This window comes from Balaenoptera acutorostrata, chromosome 9 (genome assembly GCF_949987535.1).
Source record: "Balaenoptera acutorostrata chromosome 9, mBalAcu1.1, whole genome shotgun sequence".
In the NCBI taxonomy this organism is placed as follows: Eukaryota; Metazoa; Chordata; class Mammalia; order Artiodactyla; family Balaenopteridae; genus Balaenoptera; species Balaenoptera acutorostrata.
The window spans coordinates 8,565,849-8,587,226 of NC_080072.1; the positions used below are offsets into that span (position 1 = coordinate 8,565,849).

A 21,378-nucleotide genomic window follows, 5' to 3' on the forward strand; every position below is an offset into this window, starting at 1 on the left:
TGAATTCTGGAAAGAAATATGCTTTGTGTAAAAAGCAGAGACTTATGGGACTTGCTGAGTGATGGGAAATGGAGCTACAATCCTGCAAGTCTATATGTAGACACAAATTGATATAAGGTAAGCACTTGATTAAACTTTTTTTTTTAATGATTCTGATGAGAAGTGATTCTGAACAAATAAGATGAGTGTAAAAAGATTTGCTTTAAAGCTGGTCTGAGGGACTGTTAGAGGAGGCCCAAAGGTCTACTATTAGCGGTACTAAGAAGAGCTTTTAGAAGTAAGAGGTACGGACTTCCCTGGTGGCGCAGTGGTTAAGGATCTGCCTGCCAACTGACATATATACACTAATATGTATAAAATGGATAACTAATAAGAACCTGCTGTATAAAAACATAAATAAAATAAAATTCAAAAAAAAAAAAGAATCTGCCTGCCAACGCAGGGGACACGGGTTCGAGCCCTGGTCCGGGAACATCCCACATGCCGCGGAGCAACTAAGCCCGTGCGCCACAACTACTGAGCCTGCGCTCTAGAGCCCGCAAGCCACAACTACTGAAGCCCGGGTGCCTAGAGCCCGTGCTCTGCAACGAGAGAAGCCACCGCAATGAGAAGTCCACGCACCATGACAAAGAGAAGCCCTCACTCGCCACAACTAGAGAAAAGCCTGCACACAGCAACGAAGACCCAACGCAGCAAAAAATAAATAAATTTTTTAAAAAAAGAGGCGCTACGTTAACTGGAGAATGAATACAAGCAAAAGAACAAGGTGGAAAATAATACAGTAGTTCAGAAATATATTTACTGCAACTGTATCTCTTAAAGACTCTTCAAGCAAAGATAAAGTTCCCACACTGTTACATACACAACAAATCTGCTTACCTCTTCCAGGAGAAAATAAAGTGCACTTACATAAAAGCGGGATTTGGCAGGCGTGTTTCACTAAGAAACAGGGCTAACAAAGAGTTAAGTACAGAAGAAATAGGAACAAAGTGTGTAGGCTCTGCAGCCACCCTGAGAACAGACTGTTGGGTGTTCTGGCCTTAGTGAGTGCCTGGAGCCTACCAGCCTTCAGCTATTATAGGCACCAAGGTTTTTCAAGGATAGAGACTAACCAAGCTTTGCAGTTTTCAAATTTGGAATTGACCAATAGCCTACATATAAGCTTAAAAAAAAAAATCTACTGTCATAATGAAATCCAAGTAAGCTGAAGGATTTTTTAATGGGAAAAAAAAAAAAAAAAAAAAGGCCAGTGCTCTGTATTAGAAGGAGGAAATAAGCCAAATTTTGTTAAAGTCCCTCAGGTCACTGAGAACCAGCTTCCTCATACAGATACACTGCAAACCAAGGCAGCAAGTGCCTTCCTGCAGTTCAGCCAGGACTCTGGGAATTGCAAAACAAAGGCTCATTATGAGGTCACAGCAAGTAACCAGCCAATCAAGGACAGGGATGATCCACAAAAGCAATTCTCACACTCCTGTGTGGACAACCCTTTATGCTCTTAATTATTAAGGACCTCAAATAGCTTTTGTTGATGTGGATTATAGCTACTGTTATTATGACTAAAACTGAGAAAAAAAAGAGAAAATGTTCATCTATTAATTCACTTAAAATAATATCACTAAACCCATTACAACTATATGTCTTAATAACTATATTTTCCAACATATCAAGTTAATACATATCATCACAGTAAAATCCAGGTTAACTTTTAAAACGTAATTAAAGCTACAACATAGATGAACATTGAAAACATTATGCTAAGTGAAATGAGCCAGACACAAAAAGACAAATATTGTATGATTCCACTTATATGAGGTGCTCAGAACAAGCAAATTCATAGAGAACGAAAGTAGAAAAGAGGTTACCAAAGGCTGGGGGAAGGGAATATGGGGAATTATTGTTTAATTGATATAGAGTTTCTCTTTGAGATGATGAAAAAGTTCTACAAATAGTGGCACTGGCTACATTATGAATGTACTTAATGCCACTGGACTATGCACTTAAAAATTTATTAAAATATAAGTTTTGTGTTACGTGTATTTGACCACAATGAAAAAATAGAATTAAAGCACAAGACCATGAGAAAATTTCAGACTACCACAACTGAGGAACATTCTATAAAAATAACCAGCATTCTTCAAAACTGTCAATGTCACGAAAGACATGGAAAGACTAAGGAGACTATAGAGACAGGAGAACTACGTGCAATGTGGGCTCCCAGACTGGATCCTCAACAGAAAAAGCACATCAGTGGAAAAACTGATGAAATCTGAAGATGCTTGGTTAACAGTATGATACCAAGATTAATTCTCAGTTTTGATACATGTTCTATGGTTATATAAGATGTTAATATAAGGGGAAGCTGGGTGAAGAATGTACAAAAACTCTTTGGACTGTTTTTGCAACTTTTCTAAGTTTAAAATTATCTCAAAATTTTAAAAAATCAAATTTAACTGTTTAAAAAAAAAATCACAAGGTCAATGCTATGTATTCAAAGGAGGAAACAAGCCAACTTTGGTCAAAGTCCCTCTGGTCACTGAGAACCAGCTTCCTCAGCTAGAACAACAGCAAACCAAGGTAGCAAGTGCCTTCTTGAGGCCCAGTCAGGACTAAATAGGGGCTGGGAACTGCAAAACTTTTTTTTTTTTTTTTATGAAATTACCAAGAAATCAACCAAACAAAGCCAGGGAGAATTAACCCAGGTTTTGTCTACAGCTGTGGTTCTTATTACACTTTTTGGTTTCAGAAAGGCTTTGCAGTATTAAAAATAACTGAGTCCCCCAAAAGCTTTTGTTTATATGGGTTATATCTATCAGTGTCTCCACTCATCTAAAAGAACATTAATAAACCCATTACATATAAACATGTTACTTATTTTTAGTGAAAAAACTATATTTTCCAAACCACAACTTCACACATACTAAAGGAAGTCCACCTGATGAACTGATTTTTATAATGTAATTAAAACACAATGCCAGACCTCCCCCCCAAACCAAAAACACCTAACAAACTAAAGAATAAAAAAAGAAAAAATGAGAAAAATAAAAGAATAAAGAGAAAGGGAAAATGAGAAAAAGAAGAAAAATTAGGGAATAAAGAGAAAAAACAGGGGAAATAAACCACAGATAAAACAACAACAACAAAAAACCTCACAAGGCCAATGCTATATGTATTAGAAGAAGGAAATAAGCTCACTCAGGTCAAAGTCTCTGAGGCCCAGGCAGGGATTATTACAAGGGCTGGGAACTGCAAACAAGGGCTCCCTATGAAGTCATCACAGGTAACCAGCCCAAGACTGAGGACAATCAACTCAGGTTTTGTCTACAACAAAGGTTTTCTCACTTTTTGGTCTCAAGAACTCTTCACACCCTAAAAAAATTTATCAAGGACTACGAAGATCTTTTGTTTATGTGGGTCATAGATATCAACAGTTACCATATTAGAAATTGAAACTGATAATTTTTAAAATTATTTTTATTCATTCAAAATAACAATAAACCTATTACCTGTTTACACAACCCATTTTTTAAACGAAGAAACTATTTCTAAAACAAAATGAAATTTGCAACAAGAGTTACATGTTTTATATTTTTGTACATCTCTTTAATGTCTAGCTTAATGGAAGAGGGCCAGCTTCTCATATCTGCTTCTGCATTCAGTGTGTTTCCACATGTTGTTTTGGTTGAAAGATATAAAGAAAATCTCATTTCACACAGATGTGTAGTTGGAAAATGGAGTTTAATAGCCTTTCAAATATTGAGGATTTTCTTCTTTGATACTAGACCAAAACTCCACAAGTAGTAGTTTTTAAAGACTAGTTGCAATGTGCAATCTGAAATTTTATCAATGAACCTTTTGTGTTACTTTTACATTGAAATCCATTGGTCATCTTGCACTTTGAATGGCTCTTTTACCCACTGACAATCTAGGCAACATTCCTTCACCGAATTATGCAGAATTTCCAAATACTGGCATTTCATACAACATCAAAAAAAATCACATTCCATCAATCTTATCACCGATCTCATCAAAAAAGTCTGACAAATACAAGTTTTCCAAAATTCTAAATTTTGCTTGAAAACTTGAATTTTATCACTGGCAATGGTGACAGGCTTTGTTCAATTTCAATAAAACGTCCACTAAATACTGCAGTACGAACAACTATAGTTTGTCCATCAATTGTTATTTCAAGTAAAAATGATGATCCATGCAGATAGTTCGGCTTCAACACACAAGTGCATTTTCTGCAGACAGCGGGACTACGGTACACAGCAGCAATGCTCCGTGAATACTTTGCATTTCTTCACTTGGAACATCAAAGACCTTTATTATTGGAGGGTTGAGATTTAATTTAAAAAATATAATTTTTAGTGCTTCATCCAAGGCATTCTTAAGTGAAAATGGCTTTTTTTTAAACCACAAGTGTGTAGCAGGAAAGCCCACGACTATGACCACCAGCAGAGTTTTGTGCCACTGCCCTGATTCATGTTATGGCCCCAGCAGTTTTCTCTGTCACTGCTTCTGCACCAACAGTGCAAATGGAAAGGAAGTTGTTCCAGGATAAACCATGAGTCAAAAAAGTTACTCAACCCTATGCATATTTATCACAACTTGTGTTTGTTGTTGAGCATTCACATAAAAGAAAATATTTTTTGAAGCATACCTGGTGCTGATACAACTTGAGCCATGTCTATAAATCTGCTCATTTGTAAGGTGAAAGTAAAATTTTATAAATAAGATATTACCTCAGGGGGCTTCCCTGGTGGCGCAGTGGTTGAGAATCTGCCTGCTAATGCAGGGGACACGGGTTCGAGCCCTGGTCTGGGAAGATCCCACATGCCACGGAGCAGCTGGGCCCGTGAGCCACAATTGCTGAGCCTGCGCGTCTGGAGCCTGTGCCCCGCGACGGGAGGGGCCGCGATAGAGAAAGGCCCGCGCACCGCGATGAAGAGTGGCCCCCGCTTGCTGCAACTGGAGAAAGCCCTCGCACGAACCGAAGACCCAACACAGCCAAAAATAAATAAATAAATAAATAAATAAATAAATAAATAAATAAGAAAATCCTTTAAAAAAAAAAAAAAAAAGATATTACCTCAGTCTTCATGTTTGCAGGTAAATCTTTAATTCGACAAGTCACGGTAACATATGAAGTAGCACTACCCTGAACTTTACTGACTTTTCATTCAGTGGGCATTCAGGAACGTCAGCTGTTCAAAACGTCATTAGTCTCTCAGCTACTGGGTGGGCTATTCCAGCCAAAGCAATAACTCATCCTGTAAGAGGCTTCAGTGACTTTGTCATTTCTAGGTGGAAAAGCTGGAACAAATTTTGGCTTTTAAAGAGACCATGGTGTGTATGCTTAAAACACGTAATTCCTTCTTCTTTAAACTCTGACTGATTGGTCTTGAAATGATGCTTCAACTTAACTGGCACCCTAATACTACATGAAAATGCTCTGTTGCATAAGATACAATAAAGTACATTATTTGCATCTATAAAGCTGAGAAGATAACTTTCATTATGATTTTCATTTCTTTTAATTTTTTTTTTCAGTTCTTGTCTACAGTTTCGCCCAGTTTCTTCAGAGTAGATCCCTCCCTTTCACTTGTTGATATGTCCAGTTGCAGTAAACAGAGCTGGCAGCTACGTTGAAAAAGCAAGACTTCCAGCCTGCCTCTTTTAAGCCAACAATTAATCCTTAAATATGAAAAATACTATAAATTTTCTTCTATTTTAGAATAAAACAGAATTAAGTGCTAAAATAAACTATAAATACAATTTTAAAAATTATTAGTTTTCCCCAAAGTTTTTACAAGTAAGTGTTGCAGGTTGTACTTACTTCTCGTGTTTCTTCAAAGGCGAAGGAAAATGCTGAGATTTTAAAATAACTACTTATTCGACAATAATGAGGTTTACAGAGATTAGCAGGTATAACCGAAGAAAACTATTAAGAGCACAGTAGAAGTACTGAGAACAAATCGAGTTCATCACTGAAAACTTCCGTATTTTTTAAATAAATTTATTTTTATTTATATTATTTATTTTTGGCTGTGTTGGGTCTTTGTTGCTGCACATGGGCTTCCTCTAGTTGTGGCGAGCGGGGGCTACTCTTTGTTGTGGTGCGCGGGCTTCTCATTGCAGTGGCTTCTCTTGTTGTGGAGCACGGGCTCTAGGTGTGTGGGCTTCAGTAATTGTGGCACACAGGCTCAGTAGTTATGGCTCGTGGGCTCTAGAGCACAGGCTCAGTAGTTGTGGCACATGGGCTTAGTTGCTCCACGGCATGTGGGATGTTCCCGGACCAGGGCTCAAACCTGTGTCCCCTGCATTGGCAGGTGGATTCTTAACCACTGCGCCAGCAGGGAAGTCCCAGAAAACTTCCATATTTATACCTTAAAGTACTACCTTAAAAATTCTAGGAAACACAAAAATAAAGAAGCACACATTCCACTGGCCAAGAGTGATGACATCAACACACATCATTTAGCCTCTGGAAAACTCCACTGTACACTGGTGAGAGAATGAGAGTGAAACAGGCAAATACTGCATTAATGTTACAATGGAAATTATTTTGACTTTGTATAGCACCAAACAGGTCTTAGGGACCCCAAGGGTCCCCAGACTACACTTTGAGAACCAAGTTCAATATTGTGCTACCAAAATTAATAAGTGCCTCCCCAGATCTCTCCCAAGACAGGATCTAGAGTTATGGCATTCCTGATTGGTCAGAGGAAAACAGCCTAGAATTAGCTTAGACCCTGTCACCAGGGAAACTGGGATGCCATCCCTAATAAGTTGTCAAGTTGCCAAGCCTGGATTTACTGAGGAAGGTGGCTCCAGAGACACAAAAATAAAATGTTTTCTAAAGCAGTGAGTCCTTAACTTTACAGAAATCAGAGGAATAGGCGAAAGAAAGGACTGGGTGGTTCTGGGATTTTATACAGGAAGGCGATCTCAGACTAGCAAAATTCCTCTCCTGAGCCATGCCACAAAAGCGGCATACAGGGCTTCCCTGGTGGCGCAGTGGTTAAGAATCTGCCTGCCAATGTAGGGGACACGGGTTCGAGCCCTGGTCCGGGAAGATCCCACATGCCACGGAGCAACTAAGCCCGTGTGCCACAACTACTGAGCCTGCGCTCTAGAGCCCGCAAGCCACAACTACTGGGCCCGCGTGCCTAGAGCCCATGCTCCACAACAAGAGAAGCCACCGCAATGAGAAGCCCTCCCACTGCAACGAAGAGTAGCCCCCACTCGACGCAATTAAAGAAAGCCCGCGCGCATCAACGAAGACCCAATGCAGCCAAAAATCAATCAATAAATAAATAATTTTAGAAGTTCCCTTTAAAAAAAAAAAAAAAGAGGCATACAGGCATACAAACAGGTAAGGCAGTGGTACATGGAGATGAAAACCCAAGATGGACAGTGAAAAGGAAGGAACAGAGTTCAAAGAAACCAAACAGAAAAAAAAAAAAAAAAAAAAAAGGAAGTGAGACACAAGTCAGCAGAGGGGTCAAAAGGAAGAGGAAAATGCACTGACAGAAACATTCCCTGATGAGCTCTGCGGCGACACTGCTACCTTTCTCCCTGGCCACAGTGGCAGTGTGAAAAAAACTGAGCAACTTACTTGCTGTTCTGATAAGGCATTCAGGCTCTAGAAGTGGCAAGCAAGGAACATCAACAGGAACCAACTGAGACCAAAATCTCGGCCCAAGATTCAAAGTCCACAAATCCACAGGAGCTGCTGAGAAATGACTGTCACCCTCCCTCCCAGGCCTCACAAAAGGGAGGCTTTCTTTTCACTTCAGAAAAGCCAACAAAGGTAACAAGAACCTGCCCTTGAAGGCCCCTCTGCTAGTGAAAAAGGAACCTAAAATCATCAGCTGCTAAGTTCCCATGTGGTCTTTAAGAGAAACAGGGAGCTTTCTCCTGTTGCCAAAGGGTAAACACTGCACGTGAATACAGGAACACAATGAAAGAAATGCTGGCACTAGGTGGGGCCTCCTCTAACACCCGGATCCCAACAGCTCAGAAAAGCCCACGCTCCAGTAACTTTGGATTTGGCCTTCCAGCCAATGAAGAGACTGCACATCCACCACCACCACCACCACCATTCACACCACAGAAATAATGGGCAGGCAGAGGGTGGTGTGTTTTTTTTTTCCTTTAATCAATAAAGTTGCCTAATATTGATATCTTGTAAATAAACGAAGTATCATTTTTTTAAAAAGTGCTTTCAAAAGTACATAAACCTCTCCAACAGCATCCTATTTTCTTTCAGATATCTGATTAAAAAAGAAAACTAAAATAAACAAACAAATTAAAAAACCCAGAAATGCTAGGAAAAGCACCTACAGAACCCCAATGGCTGGAAGAGGCCAAGATTCTTCCAGTCATTACAGAGACATTCCAAACTACGTCCCTTATACTGACCTGGAGTTGTGTGGCACTCAGAGAAAATTCACTAAGTTGCTAAACTGAAACAACGATGACGATAATTATTACATCCTGCCAGCACTATTGTAAGTGCTTTATATTCATTAACTCTTTTAATGCTCACAACAACTATATCTCTAAGATAGGTACTATTATTACTCCTTTTTCTTCACAGGCCTAGAGGGATAAAGTAAGCCCAAGGTCACAGTAGGGGCTGACCCAAGATTCCAATACAGGGACTCTAGCTGCAGAGCCTGCTCTGACCACAGTGACACCATTTATTGGAAGTCCGAAAGTGCTGGGATCTCCTTTCAACTCTGCCATAAGCTCAACTCAATCAGAATGCTATGCTAGACCAAGAGGGCCTAACGGACCCCACTTCCTGTGACTGGAGAACCAGTAATTCAAACTCTTTTGGGCAAAAACAAAGCAACAAGTCAAAAATGCTGCCAATGCTATGTGCCAAGGCAGTCAAAAGATGGCCATCTGTGGAGAGGAGGTGGGGAAGTGATGGGGTAAGGGAAAAGCAGCAGACACTCGGGTCTAAAGAAGGTGAAGGAAAAAGGGGGCCATCCTGCATATAGGATATGAGTAACCAAAACAAAACCTTCAGTAAAATGGTCCTCAGGAGAAGCAATGAGTAAACCACTGTAGCAGCAACAAGGACATAAGCTAGAGCTCTGCCTGCAGGTAGCTGCACTCATTAATCACCAAGCTTTTGGACTTGGGAGCTTTCTGCTTAGTGGGAGACTGAGAAAACAATCTGGCTGCATCAGCAGCACCTGCAGTCTAGTCGCAGGGGGCTCAGAATCCTGCTATGTCCCCTCCCTGAGAAAGATTCCCTACTGTGTTCAGGAAGTGCCAGCACGTGGTGACTGAAGGCTCCCACCTTTCCTACAGGTACCTTGATCACAGACACTCAAACTGTTCCCCATGGCTGAAGTACCTGTTAAACTGCCAAAGATCAAAAACTATTCTCTCTCCTTTTTTCTTCTCCAGCGGGCCTGGACAGACAGTACCTATGTACCGATCCAAAAGGTCTGGGGTCTGGTTGGATTTAGCAGCCAGATCACGACAGCCAGGAGTCCCGATTCCCTTCCAGATTCACACGTGGGGAGCCAAGCACAGACCTCCTGGCCAGGGGAAGGGCCTTTTGCCAAGCTGTGAACTGCAAAGAAAAGGAGCTCTATCTTAGAGCTTCCAGTGAAAGGTGTGTAAGACCAAGTTGCTTTGAGTAGCATGAGGTGTGGAGAAAGCCCACTCACTGGAGAGGCCCAGCTCAGAGACCCATTCAGAATTAGGAGGGAAGGTGGTTGTTTACAGACATCCTCCAAACTCATGCCTCAATGAGCAGAGCCCCAGAGGAGGCAGATCTTTGTATTGCCAATTTCCCAAACAGCACAGAGGAAAAGAGGCTGAGGCGGCTCAAAACTAGCTTGACTGGTTCTACAGAGAAGCCGCTGGTCTGCTCCGCCTTCCTTATGTTAAAAAGAAAAAGGTGGCTTGGAGCCAGTTGTTGAACCCACCCCTCCTCCCCCCCCCCCACCCCGCTTCACTGTCCCACAGGATCCACCTAGCCACCAAGACCAGTGTCCATCTCACCCTCCCTCCTACCAACTTGTGATTCTATGACTTCATAAGCCTAAAATCAATCATTTGCTGCACAAGAGGAAATATATTTGTTTTTTGCCTTTTTCCAATGAGAAGGAATAAATGAAAGTAAGGGGGAATGAGTGCCAACCCAAAGACAGACATCTGTGGAAAGAACTCCCCACAGGGACCAAAAAAACTTCAAACACTCTAGACAAAACGGACATTCAGATGAAGGGATCTAGCCTATTTATACCCGGCAAAGGAGAAGCAGGTCTAGCGGGCCAGAGAAGGACCTGGGATCCCTCCTCCTCTGAGAGAGAACTGGAAACCAAGGGGGCCAGATGTTCTCTTGGAGCTTTTTCAGAACCAGATGTACCATCTCAAAGTCTAAAAAACAGCAAAGACATTCAATAGCTCGCACTAAAAGGGCTGTGGTGGGGTAGTGACGCTCTGCTCCGAGAGCTAGAACTTTCAGAGTTAACATGGCGATAGACAGCCTCTTCCCATGCCACAAGTGGGAAATGGGTGGTTTCCTCCCCCACAAGGTTTGTAAAGCCTTACTCTTCCCTTTGCTGAGACAGAAGGAGAAAATACATAGGTAACAAACACTTCAGTGACTCATATTTGATGAAGGCTGGGAGAAAGCCTGGAGAATCCAAGCTTCAGGTGCAAAATGTACAAATACTGGAATCTACCATCAAGAAAAGGAAACCCAGCCACCTATCTGGTTTGTCATTTTGCTGAACTTCCGCTGAAGGAGGAAGGGCCAGGTTTAAACTCCACTCACCCTTTCCACAGCCCTCTCAATTTTTGCTTTGACGCAGGAAAGCGGCGAACGTGGCAGCGTCACCATGGCTAAGAGAGAACCAAACCTTTTCCACGTCTCCTCCCAAAGCAGAGGCTTAGTGGTCAGTCTACAGCTTACTCCAGCGCAAGGAGCTGGGGCTGGACCTGGTTACTGCAGGAAAGCCTCATCAGGCAGCCTCAGGGAAGGAAGGATGACCACCCTCCTTGCCCTTTCCATCTGCTGAGGTTACTTCATCCCAATCCATTAATGAGCTTCAAAGTGCGGCTGGGGGGAGTCCATTTAGCAGAGACGCTATCATGGGGCCAAGGGTGGCGCCCAGCCCCCACCTTGCTTGTCGATAATGGGCCACAAGGTCCGACACTTAGCTGCACTCTAGGCATAAAATATTCATTTAAGTCGACATAGTACATACAAGGAAAGTCATGGAAGCTCCTGGGAGAAGAGGAATGCCAGCCAGGTGGCTAAGTGCTCAATGGCAAAGAGTTCATGAAGGCATGGGTTAGTCCTGGTCAAATGCCCACTGAGAATTAGGCTGTTCTGTCCAAAGGGGAAGCAGTCTAGTCTGAGATGTTTTTGACTCCCAAGAGCTCTAACCATGCAAACCTCTCAGAAAACAAATTCTCAGTCTTTTCCTGCCTCACAGGCATCAACTCTGTTTAAGACATCGATGCTGAAGAAAACTCAAGCCCAATCTTTGGTCGCCATCCGAAAGATTCAGTTATCCCTGTGCAAACTTGATTTTAATCTGAAGCAGGACGAATTTCAATGACTGCCTTGTATCCATCTGTTTAGCTATTTCCCAAAGTCCACAGACTAGAGAGAAATTATTACAATTTACTAGGTAGCTACCTTTACCAGGTTCAAAGTTTGTAGTATGGCAACTGTATGAACTCCAGGGACTCCTAGAACCCTTGGTCTAACAATACCTCTTTCCTGTTTCGAGGGTGAAGCAGAAAGTAAGATTATATGGTCTGACATTCACCCACACCCCTGACCAGAAGGCAGCACCACCAAGGAGCCCCTGGCCAGGGTCAAAGGGCAGAGGTCGGAGTCAGCACCCAGAGCATGGGGCTTGCTGCACACAGCCTGCAGGACAGGGAGTGAAACGAGAGTGAACCGAGCTCTCTACAAAACAGCACTAAAACCAGATTACTCAGTGAAACATTCAGCCAGAGTCAACACTGGGATCCAAGGGATATGTGTGTTTGGAGTGGCTCAGTGGTTCTGTACAGGATTCTAAAAGTTAGATTTGCTCTCTCACCCACACTTCCAAACTCCTCTTCCCAGGATCACCTGAGAGAAGAAACAATGCCACTCACTCCCTGGAAGGACAACAGCAGCCTCCTCCCTCGCCCACTGCAGCAGAGGCAGAGGCGGGTGGGCAGTGAAAGCCCCTTGCTTTCTCTCAGGTGCTTTCTCTCAGGAGCCCTCTCTTGTGGTTCCTGAGGCCCAGAGGTGGGGCAGGTATGAAGCCAATGTAGGCCCTCTACCAGGTGTTACAGGAAGCTTTCGCCAGCGGCAGGTGGGCTCTGCAAGTTGGACCCCTCTCCACTTGCCTATTACTGCTGCTGCTGGCTGGAAGACGAACAGTCATCTTGCTGATTGCTTTCACCACTGCCAAGCCTCCAGGCCAACAGAGCCATTTGGAAAAGTGAACAGAAAGCTCAGCTCTCAGATTAAGAATGCCCAAAACTACCAGCCCCAGGTCACAACCCTCTTTCTGCAAAAGGAAGAGTCTATGACTGTGAAAAAGCACATCTGCAATCAGGTGTCACAAAAATCACAATAAAGACAGGGCTTAACTTTCTTTTTCTTTTTTTTTTTTTTTTCTTTTTCTTTTTATCTCCTACTTTCACTGTTAGAAGCAGAGTCGACAGCAAACAGGCAATCTCTCTGCAACACTAGGTTTATTTTATGCTTCAACATTTTGTGTGTGTGTATGTCTGTTTAATTCAGATGTGATCAAAGAGCTCCTAGAAACAGCTTCTCATCAGCCACATGTTTTAAAGAAAGGGGGAGAGAAAGAGCAAGAGGTTGGAGCTCGAAGACAACCAGCAGAGTTTGTTTACCTATTTTCTTGTGAAACCAATTTAAATAATTTAAATCTAAATAAGATAATAGAGGACCTTTGGGGGAAAGAAATCACACCAACCAAATCCCTTGCTTTTTATTTCACAACATTAAGGCTTATGCAATGACCACTTTAGCTAGAATTGCAACAGGACCGAGAAGAGCTTTCTGGTCTCACCTGGTGGCATGATCTAGCCCAAAGGAGACCAGTGCTTCAGGCCTCTCTAGCCTTATGACCAGAGGAGCTGCTACTTGTCTTTTTTCTTGTTTTAAAAAATACTGCACCTGCCCGTTATGTTTTTCGAAATCCACGCTTTTAATGGAATGAGACTTAATATCAAGTCAATGGTGCGGCTACCCTGAGAATGACAGAAGAACCAATGAAGCGGCTCAGGGGAACCTAAATCCACAGAGTGGAAACAGGATGACTAATTCATAATTTGGAACAGGATGACAACGTATGCAGCCAGTGCTCTGGACAAAGTTATCAAGGAGCAGCTTACGTTCCCAAATGGTTCACGGAGTTCTGCTATCACAAAATCAGGAGGCGTGCACCGGGTTCCTACTATGCGCTCAGCATTATGTGAGGCTTGTAGGGAAGAGAGGAAATCAATGCACACATCACAAGAAAAAGACCAAGGCAAGAATACATTTACACTGAGTAAAGAGCACAAAGAAACCACATTGAGGCACTCTGTTACTCTACTTTGCTGAATACAATGCCCCCCACAGCCTTGCTGAGAGAGTAGGCACTCCACCGCCACTCCCCAGATGCCTGAGGGTGCCAGTCAGTCACTTGGCCTCCTCCTACCAGCTCAGAATCAACAGTCTGGGAAAGTCCTCTGGTTAAGCAGGGTTTACCTGCTAAATAAAGGCTGTGATAGGAAAAGGAATGGAACAGGCAACCTCAAGAGGGCCTCGAGAAAGTGGTTCCCGGTAAGGAGAGAAAACAGCTGGCACTGGAGGGAAAGACTGTGAGATACAGGCCATGCTCCAGTTTCCAAACACCTCAGTCCCATACAGAACCAGCTGCCAAACCCGCTGATGAAATGGAAATCAACCATCACTCCCTCTCAACCCATTTCAACCCCAGAAGCAATCAGTCAATCCATCAGTAATGAAAGGGTCAACCACTGCAGAAAACTTATCCAGAACTCCTCTTGAGTTCCTGACTGCCCAGATGACAGAGAGTGAGGGGGTAACAAAAGAGAAAAACATCAGAGAAATGAAAAGAGGGTAGATTTTTCAGAGAAAGTTGTTAATATGCAAGAGAATATAACAACAGTTCTATTGCACTAAGGAGAAAGAAGTAAACAAGATGAAAACATAAATAATGTAGTGAGGGAGAAGGATGCAAAAAGCATTTCAAGCCCCACAGGAGAAGAGCTCTTTTTTCAAGTCAAGTTTTTTTGGCCTAGTAAAGTTCTCCACCAAGTTTTTTTGGCGTACTAAAGTTCTCCACCAAGGTATGACAGGCAGGGGACTCTCCACAGAGCAGGCAGCAAGGGACACTAGAGATGGTGAAAGAAAGGGGAGGGGTGGAAAGTGGACGCCTCTCGGCTAAGAGGTGAGATGACACAGAAAAGGCTAAGGCTTGGGTGACAGATGATAGCAGTGATTGCCAGGATGAGGGGTAAGTGTGTAGCTCAAGAAACTAGCGTGCAAAATTCCTGGCCCGGGGGGTTACAAAGACTAGCCAATCACAAGGGGATGGATAGGGGCATATGCGGGAAAAATAAACATGATGTGAAGAAGGCAGGAAACTAATATGGAGATTAAAGGCAATCCTGATTAAGAGGCATAGTAAGTAAGATGGGGTGAGGGGAGAGAAACCAGAAGGCAACAAGCAAGGGGGAAGATACTATGTAAAGTGACAGATCCAGGAGCTAAGAAACAAGAAAGCCTCACGGTTTGTGTTGCGGTGTAAGAGGACAGAAAGGCAAGGACGGGGATGCAGCAAGGCCTGGGAAAGGACCGAGCAACAGGTTGTGTAAAGGGAGTGGGGCTGAAATAGTGAGTGTCTTTCCCTCGGTAGGAAGAGCCCAGGGAGAAGGCTGGTACAGCACTCACAGTGAGAAACAGGAGGCAAAGACTCAAAAAACCCAAACCCCAGAGGAAGAGAACGTGAGGGATCCAAAGACTCTGAAGGGAGTGAAGACTGGAACCCCAAAGACAACCTGTGGGAAAACTATGCGCATGACAGCTGTAGGGGAAAACACGGAAGCAACAAATGCCAGCGCGAGGCACCAGGGAGCTCCTGGAGAAGAGAAGGGAAAGTGATGAGCAAAGAGTAGGCGAACGATTTGGAAAGGTGATGAGGGTGGAGCTGGTGGGTTGCAAGCAAGAGGGAGAGCACAATCTGGAAAATTGCAAGAGGCAGGGTAGAAAGCCGGGGAACTGGAAGGGGATAGGGATCGAGAACACACTCCGGGGCGAGGACCCTGAGGGTGATACTGGGACTGGGAGAACCGGTGCGGGCGGAGGGGAAGCGAGGCTGGAGGGATGGAGGAAGAGGTGGACAACGACCTGGGGCAAATCGCAGGGTGCTAGTCGAGGAACAGGAGGGTGGCTGCTTTAAGCGTGGGTGGAGGAAGACCAGAAAGGCCCCCGAGAGAAAAAGGGAAGAGAAGAGGAAGCTGGGGAGGTAACACGGAAGAGCGCAGGAGGGCGGTGAGGGGAGAAGGGGGGGGGGGGTCGGCAGAAAGACAAGTGTGCAGCTTGGAGTCTGGACGAGGTGGGTCCCAGGAGAGGACTCGGAAGGAAGATGTACGGGGCCAGGAGCCAGATGACAGGGCAGCCGAGGCTTACAGGATGGCAGCAGGGGCACGAGGGGAGCTGAGGAGGGAGGAGGCTCTGCAAGGTGCAGGGGCCCAGCCAGAGAATTCGGGGAGCCCTTAGGGCTCCTTACCTGCTCGGTGTCCCTCTCGTTCAGCGTGGGTAGGGGGGTCCGGGCGCTGGACATGGCGCCGGTATCTCAGGGGAGGGAACCGAGAAGCTCGGAGGAAGGGAGGGAAGGGAAGGCGCGGAGCCCGGCCGGGCGGGGCTTCTCACAGCAGGGGCACCCGCCGCATGGGCCCCGGCCGGGGGTGCGGGGAGGCCGGACTGCCGCTCACGCCAGCCCGGGGATGCGCCGCTCGGGCTAGGCCGCGCCGGCTCCGAGCGGCTCCAGACCGCACCCCCCCGACCCCCGGCTGGGCTGTGCCGCCTTTCGGCCGGGCCGCGCCGCTCCGCCTACTCTCTGCCGCCGCAGCCGGCCGCCTGCCTCGCTCCTCCCCTGCCCTCAGCGGCACTGCTCCGCGCCCGGCACACAGGCAGCCGCCGCCGGACCTGCTACTCCCAACATGGCCGCCACCACCGCCGGCCCTCGGCTCTTTCCGCCGGCAGCAGCCGGAAACATCCGAAGCGGCTAGAAACGGGAGGGGGGCGCGCCTTCTCCTCCCGGCCACGGACTACTGGTGAATTCCGGAAACACCCGAAGAAGGTAATCCCGGGGACGCGCGCGCCTCCTCGATTCCGAAGACCAAGCTTCGGCTCTGTTTGCGGAAATCCACGAAGGGACTCCGTGTACTCCAGCCACGCCCACAGGCCTTTCCCCGCCCACTTCAAACTGGCTCTCGGCAGTTTCCGGAAACACCCGAAGCCGCCCCGCTTGCCTTGAAGCCGGCCCCGCCCCCATCCCGCCCCGCCGCCGCCGGCGGTCGTCGGCCATTTCCGGCAACACCCGAGGCCGGGCGAGCCTCGGGTCATTCCCTCGGGTGGTACCCAAAGTCTGACTCTTCGTTTCTTTCCGTCAGTTTTCGGGTATTTTCAAACCTTGAACAGGGAGCGTGGATCACGTGTGCGTGTTACCACTTGACTAAATAGAAAATAAGGCTGTTAGCCATCCCTGCTGTTGGCATCCTTTGGTTCTAAGGCAACATCCTGTCTGTGTGTCCTTTTCGTCTCTCAGCTAGCTCATTAAATACATCTCGTTTATCATCCAGCCTATCAACATGTGTGTCACCTGTCAGATGCAGCGTTAGTCTATTACCTGTCTACCTACCGTTCATCACCAGCTGTCATCTATCCTGCCTTCTATTTATCTATCCATGCACCCCACATCTAGTCCACAGGGCTCCTCAAGGTCCCAGGCAAGCACCAGGTAAACGTCCTTGGCTCCCAGCTGCCGGAAGCTGCAGAGATCCCCCCAGCCCTGCATTCCACCTCCAGCTGTGTGTAGTGAAAATGCTGTGTGATCTTGGAAAAATCACATAACATCTCTGTTTAGACTCCTCAACGTTCCTATATTGACAGAATCCATGCCTTTGTTCCAGTGATGACATTCTAAATAACATCTTTGAATTTGTTACCTTTTTTTCTTTCAGAAAAAGTCTTTTGCTTGTTCAAAATAGCACAAAACGGCATTGCACTATGGCAATGAGTCACGCCAGTTCCCTTTTAACTATCCCTGTGGGGTAGAGCAGGAGAGACATTATCTTAATTCACATTTCAGTTATCCCTTCTAAGACAAGGAACTCATAGGAAAGAAAAGAGAAACTGGTTGAAAATGAGGATTCCTCAGGATGGCACAAAGAATGGACACCTAGAGAGGTTCCTTTCCTTCTCTGGTCTCAGTTTCCCCAGCAATGAATTGAGGTCATTAGATTCATGAGCTCTGAGGTCCCTCTCATCTCTGGAGAGCCCCTGACTTTAACAGGAAGTCCATGTGGCAACCTGAGTTCACTCTTCACTTGCTCCTAGACTGTCTCACCAGGGAGGGGCAGTAGGCTGGCTGGTCTGATTCCTCGGGCTCTCAGCTGCCCCCACCCATTGTATCCTGGACATGTTGAAAAACCACCACTCCCAAACCTACCCTAAGTTCAACAGCAGATAAGGTAGGCAGAAGCCAGAGTCCCCACAAGAGCCAGAGACGAAGCTCAAGTAACAAGTTCCCAAAGGTACAGGAGGAGAGAGGCCCAAGGGCTTGTGGGGAAAGAGTGCTGGTTGGACCTCTGACACTTGACTTCCAACTCCAGCTACAGCTTATTGAGCAGAGCCCTTGGCTAAGTCAACCAGAGAAACAGGCAGCCAGACAGAAGCAATGAGAGGATGGTATGAACATACTTCCTAAGGCAACAGGTATGACCTACAGTCCTAGTAAATGCTCGGGACTCCATGACACCTCCTCATGCCCCACCTCAGCTCCATTCAGGCATCCAGCCCTTGAGGAAGAAGTTGGTGAAGGAACACAGAAGGAGGTGAGAGGGAAAAAAGAGGAAGAGGTGAAGCCAGAGGACATTCCCTGACCCCAAATTCATCCGGAAAAATCCATGAGAATGATGTGCCCTCTGGTGGCCAAAGGGAGACTCACTGTTGATTCCTGTGCCCCGTGTAACCTCCAAGGCTTGGGTCCCTGGAATAAGGGAAAAGAGGAGGCGGTTGGAGGAGCAAAGGAAGGTGCACTCAGGGGTCTTCCCTGGCCCCTGTCTAAGCAAACTTGACTAAGCAAACTCTACATCCTCCATGCTTCTACTCACTCAAGTTCTCATCCCTGCACTCTGCCCCTTAGCCCCTGCCTCCATCCTACCTGTTCTCTCCTCTTCCTCGCAAGGCTGTCTAACCGGTCTCCCTGCCTAGAGTCCCTCCAACCTGCCCCACCAGCCATGCCAGAATAATCTTCCTAAAGTCCAGCTCCAATTACATCTCTGCCCTGCTAGAAGGCTCTCACCAGCTCCCCTGTGGGTTAGGCAGTCTGATTTCATGGGCCTATGATCTGTGCAGTCACACAAAGCCCCACACTTAAGAAGGGCCTTGAGCTTGATTTAATGCTCTACTGTCACCCCTCTTGAAATTTTTACCAAGGGGGCCCTGCATTTTCATTTTGCACTGGGCCCCACAAATTTTGTACCTGGTCCTGGTGGTAGGAAAAGACTTCGGGCTGCATTGAAACCTTTGCACAATCTGGCCTCAACTTACCTTGTGAATATCCTCTCCAACTAGGTATCACTGGTTGACACCTCCCTTCAATTCGTGCCCTGCCACCAAGATCTCTCACCTTCATGCTTTTGTTCAGGCTGGTCAATTGCCAGTCACCTACCTCACCTGGAATTCTAGATGTCCTTCAAGATCCAGTTCAAATATCGTCTTCTCATACCCACCTAGTCCTCTTCAAAGATTAATTATTGCCACACATTTACCTCTCTCTAATCTGCAAATTCATTCATTCATAAATCTCTATTGAGCATCTACTATGTGCAAGGCACTGTTCTAAGCTCTTCAGATATATCAGTGAACAAAAGATCTCTGCCGTTGGGGAACTTACATCTCGACTGGGGAAAGACAGACAACAAACATAATACATGATAGTAAATATTAAGTGCCATGGGAAAAAAACTAGAGTCAGCTAAGGGGGATCAGGATTGCAGAAGTGAGGTGAAGGGATGGAAAACAAGTTGCAGTATTAGGGTGGTCAGTGCAGGCCTCACTGAGAAGGTGACACTTGAGCAAAGACTTGAAGGAGATGAGGGAGTGAGCTCTGCCGCTGTCTGGGGGAAGAGCATTCTAGGCAGAGGGTGCAGCCAGTGCAAAGGCCCTGAGGCAGGTGCGGGCCTGGCTGTTTGAGAGTGTGGGAGTAAACAGTAGGAGAAGAGAGCAGAAAGGTGATGTGGGGCCAGGCGTGGTGGGCCGCTGCTTTGGCTTTTTCTTGTAGTGAGGTGGGGAGCCACTGTAGTGACATGACCTGACTGGCTGCTGGGTTGAGAATAGAGTGAAGGGGCAGGGCAGGGTTTCCTTCTGGAAACCCTGAAGGAGGCTTTTATGACAATTCAAGTGAGAGATAACCATGGCTCGGAGCAAGGCAGCAGTGGTGGAAGTAGTGAGAACTGGTCAGATTTGTGATAGATACAGCCAACAGGATTTCTTTCTTTTTTTAAAAAATAAATTTATGTATTTAATTTTGGCTGTGTTGGGTCTTCGTTGCTGCGCATGGGCTTTCTCTAGCTGCAGCGAGTGGGGGCTACTCTTCATTGCGGTGCGCGGGCTTCTCACTGTAGTGGCTTCTCTTGTTGCGGAGCACGGGCTCTAGGCATGCGGGCTTCAGTGGTTGTGGTGCACAGGCTCAGTAGTTGTGGCGCATGGGCTTAGTTGCTCCGTGGCATGTGGGATCTTCTCAGTCTAGGGCTCGAACGCGTGTCCCCTGCATTGGTAGGCGGACTCTTATCCACTGTGCCACCAGGGAAGTCCCCGGACAGGATTTCTTTTCTTTTTTTTTTTTTTTAAATTAATTTATTTATTTATTTGGCTGTGTTGGGTCTTCGTTTTCTATGCGAGGGCTTCCTCTAGTTGCGGGGAGCGGGGGCCACTCTTCATCGCGATGCGCGGGCCTCTCACTATCGCGGCCTCTCGTTACAGAGCACAGGCTCCAGACGCGCAGGCTCAGTAATTGTGGCTCACGGGCCTAGTTGCTCCGCGGCATGTGGGATCTTCCCAGGCCAGGGCTCGAACCCGTGTCCCCTGCATTGGCAGGCAGACTCTCAACCACTGCGCCACCAGGGAAGCCCAGGATTTCTTTTCTTTTCTTTTCTTTTTAATATATAAATTTATTTATTTATTTTTGGCTGCATTGGGTCTTCGTTGCTTCTTAGGGGCTTTCTCTAGTTGTGGTGAGCAGGGGCTACTCTTCGTTGAGGTGCGTGGCCTTCTCATTGCAGTGGCTTCTCTTGCAGAGCACGGGCTCTAGGCACGCGGGCTTCAGTAGTTGTGGCACGTGGGCTCAGTAGTTGTGGCTCGCGGGCTCTAGAGCGCAGGCTCAGTAGTTGTGGTACACGGGCTTAGTTGCTGTGCAGCATGTGGGATCTTCCCGGACCAGGGCTCGAACCTGTGTCCCCTGCATTGGCAGGCGGATTCTTAGCCACTGCACCACCAGGGAAGTCCCGGCAGGCAGATTCTTAACCACTGTGCCACCAGGGAAGCCCCCGACAGGATTTCTTGATGGATTGGTTTAGGAGGTATGTGAGAGACAAGAGCTAAGGATAATTTCAAGCTTTCCAACCTGAATAACTGAAAACAAAACAAACACAAAAGTAAAGGCTCTACCACAAGCCCCAGACCAGGTAGAAACCAATGGATAGGACCAGTGCTCCAGGGCAGCCATGTTGCCCACCGGAATCAGGGAAGGCAGGGGTTACAGACTCCCGGCACCAGAGGCACAGGGGCCTTAGAGTAGCAGTCCCCTGCATGCATGGGCCAGGAGGGGAAAAGCCAAAGGGAGCCCAAGGTGCTGGATGGAAGATACCTTCATTCTCACCCCTGTGAACCATTGCAACTCTTCTCCATCTTTCTCCTCCCACCCAGTGAAGCCAGAGAGCCTGCTCAGGCAGGCCACCCTGGGGGGTAAGGAGAGCGGTCCAGAATTGCCCTCTGATCAAGAGTCAGATAACGGGGTGTGGCAAGACCCACACATGCCCTCTGACTCACAGAGACCCTCCCATCTCGCTGAG

The 21,378-nt window shown here is 46.2% G+C and overlaps 1 protein-coding gene across 1 annotated transcript in view; it reads right to left on the bottom strand.

Moving 5' to 3' along the window:
- MARK2 (microtubule affinity regulating kinase 2) overlaps window positions 1–16,427 on the bottom strand; it is a 58,563-nt gene extending 42,136 nt beyond the window's left edge. The window contains exon 1 of the mRNA XM_057552971.1: window positions 15,810–16,427. Within this exon, the coding sequence (XP_057408954.1) occupies window positions 15,810–15,863 (54 nt within the window). The 5' untranslated portion in view covers window positions 15,864–16,427. The remainder of the gene's footprint in view (window positions 1–15,809) is intronic.
- Between the last annotated feature and the right edge of the window lie 4,951 nt (window positions 16,428–21,378).